Source organism: Sturnira hondurensis, unplaced genomic scaffold (genome assembly GCF_014824575.4).
Source record: "Sturnira hondurensis isolate 20B ecotype Veracruz unplaced genomic scaffold, ASM1482457v3 Scaffold0017394, whole genome shotgun sequence".
In the NCBI taxonomy this organism is placed as follows: Eukaryota; Metazoa; Chordata; class Mammalia; order Chiroptera; family Phyllostomidae; genus Sturnira; species Sturnira hondurensis.
Window position 1 is genome coordinate 10009815 of NW_028090025.1, and position 8917 is coordinate 10018731.

Below are 8917 nucleotides of genomic sequence, written 5' to 3' on the forward strand. Positions count from 1 at the left end.
CGTCACGGTAATCCAAAAGCAAACCAAGAGGACAGCTAGATCAGGAGTGGAACCATAGAAATGAAGAACACATGGATGGTTAGAAACAGGGGGGTGGGAGGGGGAGAAGGAGGGAGAAGGCACAGAAAACAGCATAGATGGTAGGTAGAAAATAGATAGGGGGGAGGGCGAGAATAGTGGGGGAAATATAGAATCTAAAGAACTTGAGACACGTGGTTATAAACTAAGGGGGGGAGAATGGTAGGGGAGAGAATGTGCGGGTGGAGGGGAATGAAGGGGGGAATAGAACAACTGTAATGGTATAATAAATAAAATATATATAAAAAATAAATTAGAGAAGAAAAAAGATAACCAAAAAAAGAAAAATGAACAAATAACATTTGCAGTGTGCTTTTTCTATGTGTGTTAGTTTGTATGCAGGGAAGGGATATACATTCCATTTGAAATTATAAAATAAAAAGGTTTTATGTCAATAGAATGAACTGGAATCTCTCTTCTGAAGAAGATACAAGATAGCTGCTATTGTCTCATATCAAGCAAGGCCCTATAATAAGGCTTATTTCCAGCACTTATACATTTATTATGTAGCTCCTTCCCTTAAGTAGGCTCTATGAGAGAAGAGGCAGAGGACGGAGGTGGTTTGCATCTTATTTGTGACTTTGGGCAGCTGTGTAGCAGTCCAGTAAGTGTGTAAAAACAGGGGCCTCAGCCCTGAGGAGCAGTGGGCCTTGGTACACCTGGGGTGAGGCAGACACTCCCTGCAAGCTCCCAGTCATCAATGGCTGGTGCTTCTCACCCTTCATGACAATTTGCTTGCCCTTCAGTCAATTGAGATCAGAAGGTTAGTGTATTGGTAACTCCCCCAAAACTGAAGAAGTGACTGAGTGAGAATGGAGATAAAAAACTAGTCTGTTACTTCATAGAAGAACATTATTTGAGTCATTCATTAAGCAGAGAATGTTTATTTTTTTTTAGTATTTCAGGATCGTTTGTGTTGATTGTTGATAACACTATTTACTGGAATGCTTTTAATAAAAAGAAAATTGAAATAGAGAAAATTAGAATAATGTATGGTCTTCAGAAATTCACCATTTATGTTACACTTGTGAGTCAGGAGATATTTTAAAACAGGCACAAGGTTTCACAAAAAGCTTTTCCCTTCACAAAACTGGAAGGTTTCCACTGGGTTAGATGACTGTGCTCTAGAAGTTGAGGATGACCCATACAATGAAAACATGTAATACATATTCAGGATTACTTTGCAAGTTCCAACATGCACAAAATTAACTCTATATGGATTTTCTAAATAGCTTGCCAGAATGCCAAAGAATCTGGCTTTAAGAACTCATTGTTTTTACTTAAAGTTTAAATAAAAAACAAACACAAAACAACATAATTTTGTCTCTGGCCTGGCATAGAATAGTAGCTATATTGATATTTTCTTGTAAGTATGTATCAATGAATGATTTTACTGACCAGTCTCGAGTCAGCTTACCACATAAGTAAAAAGAATCAGAGATGTATTATGCTAAGGTAATTTTTTGTAGTTGTAAAACATTATCATCCTCTATATATCTCATCTACTTTGCTTCTGTTGTTGGCAGTGCTTCATTAACTCATTCTCATATGCTATTTAACATTTGCAGATCCCTCTGAAAGTAGAATCTCAAGGAATTACTCAACCACAAAAACCCATTGTTCTAATGGCTGAATTGAGAGCTGGGACTGTAAGTGGAACCTGACTTTCACCTTGTTCTTCAAGGAGCTGTGTCCCTGGCACCTGAGATCTTGATTACTTTGTGAATAAAACCCAAAAATGAACTTAACCTACTGCACTTGATAAATAACTAGGAATCCTGTATATTCATTTATTTTCCCTGTATCTGCATAGAGTGTTATGTATTGTATATTACAGAGGAGGTGAGTAAATAAGTGCCAGATATTGTGACCCATTTTATTGGATTCTTATTACACTATCTTCATCCATCCCCACTTAATACCACCTACTCTTCCTTAGCACTAATCAAGAATACAAATTTCTTTACAATTTCATTAACAAACTTTAATGGAAACAAGAATTATTGTGGTAAAGGTAGTAGTGACTTTTTATCAAATGTTTTATGTTAAATTTTGTACATTCTATATTATATTGAGCGACTCAATAAATATCTCTTCATAATAGTATTATCTAATGCTTTTGTGTACCGTAGGGGAAATCTATAGAACAAAATCAGTGGGAGACAGTGACTAAACAGTCTCTGGTTGCATAGGGCCTTTTTCAGAATTCCAGTTTGATATATTAAGGTAGGTGAGTGGAAAAGGGTGGCACAAGGTCTGGCTACATAGAGGAGGATTGATCACATAAGTAAATGTATTGTAGATCATGGAAACAAGGCTTCTCATTATTGGAGAAGAATGTCACTGATTCAGAAAAATAAAAAACCCTCATGAACCCTCTGGGCTCAGAGATTGGAACTGAATATACTGCATAAGTTCATGCTTTTCTATATAGCTAGGTAGATGTGTATGGGTGTGTGCACATGACTGTGAGTACACACATATAAAGGTGTAGGGTTCCAACAGTTATCCTGATGGGAGCATAACAATTACCACTGCTAGTGTTGGGGGAAATTGATAGCTATTTTAAGACACAACACAGTGACTGGAGAGTGATTTGTTTTTGCAGCCCAGTTGTTTTTGCAGCCCGGTGGCTTGTTTTGGGCCATAGAGGCCAAAAGCCTCTTTTGGCATCTCTGGACTGTTTATCAACGCTCTGTTCCTGCTTCTGTAACTGCCTCCTGCTTTTGCATCAGAAGTAAGGGTCTGAAGGACAGGCCCTCCCTTGCTCTATAAAAATAACTGCTCCCCCGCTGCCCAGTGCCCAGAATTTGAAGACTGACTCCTCTGGGTCCGCGCGTAAAATAAACTTCCACTCTGTATACCCGAAAGCGGCTGAGTTGTTTTCTGTAACACTAGTTGGTGTGGTGGTTGAGAGAGAAAGCTTTCCCTGAATGCATTAACCAGATCTGACACTTACAAGCTGGGTGTCTTAGTTATTTAAACTTGACAAACCTCAGATTCCTCATCTGTGAAGCTGGAATGATAATAGTACCTAATTTATGGGGTAATTGTGAAAATTATAGAGGTTAACAAATATGAGACTCTGAGAATTATTTCAGGTACATGGTGAACCAACAACAGTGCTGGCCATTGTCCTTAAGATTCATATTTTTAAAACAGCACTCTTTGAGCTGCAGAAGTCATAAAAAGAGATTAATTTATAGATGAGCCAATTTGCTGCATGGCTCAGTCACTGGATTCCAGAAGATACTTTCTGAGGTTTTGTTTCTTCTCCACCCTCTGCCTCTGTGATGCTGCACTATGATGTGAAGAAGTGGGTTTCCTGTAAACACATTTTACTGTTTTTCCCCCCCTGGACTTATGTCCTTCCTGATATCTGTTCTATTACCTGCATTGTTCCTTTCTTTGGCCTCCCCTGTGGCCCCATTGCGTGGGCACATTGGTGTTATTTGTGGAATATCCATTAAACAGACTTTACTGTTTTCTCTGTTTTCATTGGACTTATGGCAGTGATAGAGTATTATAGAATAATATTCTATAGACAGAATATAATGTCATGGTTTTTGTGAATTGACTTATCTTGACTTAACTTTAGGTGAAGTGCCAAAAACAGGCACTGGGTTTAAGGCAGCTGCACCAGGTTTCAATGATCCCTTGGCGCTGGCCACATTTGCTGAAAAGTTGACCTTTCCCATTTCAGTGACTTTCAAGTGGCTTACATCATTGTGCCCATGACCCTTCATGTTATGCCATAAGAACTGGATTAATTAATCGGACTATTTACAGAGTGATATGACCTCTGCACCCTCCATCTTATTACATTTGAAGGTGGTTGTGCAAAGTGGGGTGATTCCTTCATTCACGTATTCACTTAAAGTCTCCATGCCAGGTATAGAACTCTTAGGCCCAGGAATATAAAAGCGAATATATTATGGTTCCTGTACAGGAAGATTTTATAATTTAATTGGAGTTGTAATTAAATAGAAACATAATTATTGTACAATTATTAAACCCACATAAACCCTATTTCTGGCCCATGAGGGAAGGAGACTAGATCTGTATTAGTATTAGTATTAGTATTTTGCTATGGCTGCCATAGCAAAATACAGTAGACTGGCAGCTTACACAGCAGAAATTTAATTTCTCACAATTATTGAGGATGAAAATTCAAGATCAAAGTGTCACCAGGGTTGGTTCCTTCTAGGGTTTCTTTCCTTGGCTACCAGATGGCCATGTACTCCCTGTGTCTTCACGTAGCCTTCCCTCTGACTCTGTTTCTGAATCTCCTTTTCTTATAAGTATACAAGTCATATTAAATTTGATGAACCCAAAGGGAGGTCTTCACAAGTATCAGACCCTGCTGAAGCTAAATCTGCTTCATAGGGTCAGCCTTCACACAAGAGCTTGTACACTGTGGTCTGGGCCAATCCTCACAACCAGCCAGCCAGAGGGTCAATTCCACCCACAGATGTACCAACAGCATTCAAGACTTAACTATAATAAAAGGGCTTGCATAATCCACACAAAGGACAATGAAAGAACAAGATAAATCTCCAGAAAAACAACTAAATGAAATGGAGGCAAGAATCTACCAAATATGGAGTTCAAACAATAGTTATAAGGGTGTTGAAATAACTTAGGAGAAGAATAGATGAACTCAGTGAGTACTTAAAAAAAGAGATGATAAGCATTAAAAAGCACAAAGAAATTATTAAAAAAACTAGTTAGAAATAAAAAATACAATATCTGAAATGAAGACTACACTAGAAGGAATCAAAAGCAGGCTGGATGAAGCAGAGGATCAAATCCACAATCTGAAAGACAAAGTAGCACAAGACACCCAATCAGAGCAGCAAAAAGAAAAATAACTGAAAATAGAAATAGTTTAAGGGACCTCTGGGACAGCATCAAACAGAACAATATATACATCACAAGGAAACCAGAAGAGAGAATAAATGACTGAGGCCTATTTGAAGAAATAATGACGGAAACAATCTCCCTAACCTGGTGAAGGAAATAAACATACAATTCAGGAAGCACAGAGAATCCAAAATGATATGATCCCAAAGAGGTTCATACCAAAACACATTTTAATTAAAGTGGCAAAAGTTAGAGACAAAGAGAGAATCTTAAAATCAGTAACAGAAAGACAGCTGATTATTTACAAGGGAGCTCCCATAAGGTTGCCAGCTGATTCCTCAACAGAAACTTCAGGCCAGATGGGAATGGCACAAATAATTCAAAGTGATGAAATGAAAGGACCTGCAACCATGACTACCCATTAAGGGTATCATTTATTTGTTTATTAAAATAAATGTTATTGATTATGCTATTACACTTGTGCCATTTACCCCCCTTCACTCCCCTCCACCCCACAAACTTCCTTCAACCCATATTCCCTGCTTTTAGTTCATGTCTGTGGGTCATATATATAAGTTCTTTAGCTTCTACATTTCCCATACTATTCTTACCCTCCCCCTGTCTATTTTCTACCTACCATCCATGCTACTTATTCTCTGTACCCTTTCCTCCTCTTTCCCCACCTACTCCCCTGTTGATAACCCTCCATGTGATCTCCATTTCTGTGGTTCTGTTCCTGTTCTAGATGTTTGTTTTTGTTTTTGCTTTAGGTATGGTTGTTAATAACTGAGTTTCCTGTATTTTCACTTTTCATATTTGTAGCTTTTTCTTAGATAAGTCCCTTTAACATTTCATATAATAAGGGCTTGGTGATGATGAACTCCTTTAACTTGACCTTATCTGAGAAGCACTTTATCTGCCTTTCCATTCTAAATGATAGCTTTGCTGGATAGAGCCATCTTGGATGTAGGTCCTTGACTTTCACGACTTGGAATACTACTTTCCAGCTCCTTCTTGCCTGTAAGGTCTCTTTTGAGAAATCCTGATTTGAGAAAGCCGCTGACAGTCTGATGGGCACTCCTTTGTAGGTGACTGTCCCCTTCTCTCTTGCTGCTTCTAGGATTCTCTCCTTCATTTTAATATTGGCTAATGTAATTATGATGTGCTTTGGTGTACTCCTCCTTGGGTCCAACTTCTTTGGGACTCTCTGAGATTCCTGGACTTCCTGAAAGTCTATTTCCTTTGCCAGGTTGGGGAAGTTCTCCTTCATTATTTTTCAAATAAGTTTTCCACTCGTGGCTCTTCCTCTTCCCCTTCTGGTACCTCTATAATTCGGATGCTGGAACATTTAAAGATGTCCTGGAGGTTCCTAAGCCTCTCCTCATTTTTTTGAATTCTTGTTTCTTCATTGTTTTCTGTTTGGTTGTTTCTTTCTTCCTTCTCATCCACTTCATTGATTTGAGTCCCAGTTTCCTTCCCATCATTGTTGATTCCCTGTACATTTTCCTTTATTGCACTTAGCATTACCTTAATTTTTTCATCTAACTTGCAACCAAATTCAACCAGTTCTGTGAGCATCCTGATCACCAGTGCTTTGAACTGTGCATCTGATAGGTTGGCTATCTCTTGGTGGCTTAGTTGTATTTTTTCATGGAGTTTTGGTCTGTTTTTTCATTTGGGCCATTTTTTTTGGTCTTGATGCACCTGTTCCATAGTGAGGGGCAGAGCCTTAGGTATTCACCTGGGCAGGATAACCCATGTTGCTCTCTTGTGATGCTGCATGTAGGGCAGTGGTCCAAGAGGGAATGATGGTGCTTGCTCAGCTCTCTGCTGGATTTCAGTCACTTCTTCCACTTTCCACAAGCAAATTGAGCCCTTCTGGTGCTGATTCCTTTGTGGGTGGGTATGCATACATTCTAGGACCCTGTGGGTCTCTCTAATGAACTCTCCTGTGAGTCTTAAAGCTGCAGCCTTGTGTGCCCCATTCCACAATTTGCTGCCTCACTAGGTCAACCAGCCACTGCCTTGCATGCCCCAGTCCTCCAGCCACCACCTTGCCACTAGTCCTCTATGCTCTGGCTGCCCAGCTCTGCCCCTCCTACTGGTCTGGATGAATGTGTCTTTAACTCTTTGGTTATCAGACTTCCATACAATTCAATTTTCTCTTAGTTTTGGTTGTGTGGTTTTTGGGTTTGTTTGTTTTTAGATTGTTGTCTTTCTTTTGGTTGTGCAAGGAGGCACAGTGTGTCTACCTATACCTCCATCTTGGCTGGAAGTCAAGGTTATCATTTATTATTGAAGGCAAAATAAACAGCTTCCAGGACAAGAAAAAGGTAAAAGATTTTATCACCACCAATCCTGTGATACAAAATAAAAAAAAGATGTTAAAGGGACTTTAACAAGAAGAAAAAAAAGGAACATAAATATGAGTCATAAAATGGCAAGAACTAAATATCTATTTACAATCACTTTAGTGTAAATGAACTTTGTTCCAATCAGAAGATATGGGATAGCTGAATGAATAAGAAAACAAGGGCTTATATGTATGCTGTCTACAAGAGTCCCACTTCAGATTGAAATACACAGATAGATTGAAAGTAAAGTGATGGAAAAAGGTATTTCATGAAAAAGAAAAAAACACCTGGGGTAGCAATGTTTATATCAGACAAAAGAGACTTTAAAACAAAGGCTATATTAAGAGACAAAGAGGGATACTACACAATGATAAAGAGATCAATCCATCAAGAGGATAAAACCCTTGTAAACATTTATGCACCAAAAATAGGAGCACCTAAATATATAAAGCAAATGTTGACAGACATAAATGGGGAGATAGTAATACTATCATAGTAGAGAACTTTAACATCTCATTGGTATCAATGGATAAACCTGGAAGAAAATCAATAAGGAAACAGCAACCTTAAATGATACATTATACGAGATAGATTTAATTAATACATATAGAGTATTTGACCCCAAAGCAGCAGAATATACATTCTTTTCAAGTGCACTTGGAACATTTTTCAGGATAGACCACATGTTAGGCCACAAAATATGCTTGATATGATTTTAATAATATGAAATGGCATTTTATCCCAAAACAATGGTTTGAAACTAGAAATAGTTAAAAGAACAAAAATGCAAAACACAGAAACACATTTTTAAAATATATTTTATTGATTATGCCATTATAGTTGTCCCATTTCCCCCTTCATTTACCTCCACCCTGCACACATCTCCCCCCACATTCCCCACTTTAGTTCATGTCCATGTGACATAAGTTCTTTAGCTTCTACATTCCCCATACTATTCTTGCCCTCCCCCTGTCTATTTTCTACCTACCATCTATGCTACTTATTTTCTGTACCTTTCCCCCTCTCTCTCCTCCCACTCCCCTGTTGCTAACCCTCCATGTTATCTCCAGTTCTGTGGCTCTGCTCCTGATCTAGCTCTCCACTTAGTTTGCTTTTCTTTTAGGTGTGTTGTTAATAATTGTGAGTTTGTTGTGCTTTCACTGTTCATATTTTTATCTTCTTTCTCTTAGATAAGTCCCTTTAACATTTAGAAACATATTTTTTAAAGGGCTAAATAATATGTTACTCAACAATAAATGGATTAACAATGAGATGGAGGAAGGAATCAAAGATACCTTGATACAAATAAAAATAAAAGCAGAATAACGCCAATTCTATAGGACACAACAAAAACGGGGTTTTATGCTTTAATTTTATTAGTAATAATTAGTTACTATTTATTCAATACATCCTTATCCTTACGTGTATTACATCATGAGTAAGAAATATGATTATAAAGAATCGGTCCAACAGTATTGAAGTTCATTTGGGAAAGTACTGGTATAAAGAACTTAGTAAGTAAAGGTATGCTTAACATAGAGACTCTGAAGTTAGAATGTGAATTTGAGTTTTGTCATCATGGGTGATATTATTTAGTACTTTTGTCCTTATTTGTTAGTGCA

The 8917-nt window shown here is 37.9% G+C and overlaps 1 protein-coding gene across 1 annotated transcript in view; it reads left to right on the forward strand.

Moving 5' to 3' along the window:
- Positions 1-1943, forward strand: part of LOC119002040 (cytochrome P450 3A19-like) — a 30219-nt gene extending 28276 nt beyond the window's left edge. The window contains exon 6 of the mRNA XM_037067728.1: positions 1647-1943. Coding sequence (XP_036923623.1) covers positions 1647-1742 — 96 coding nt within the window. The 3' untranslated portion in view covers positions 1743-1943. The remainder of the gene's footprint in view (positions 1-1646) is intronic.
- The last annotated feature ends 6974 nt before the right edge of the window (positions 1944-8917 follow it).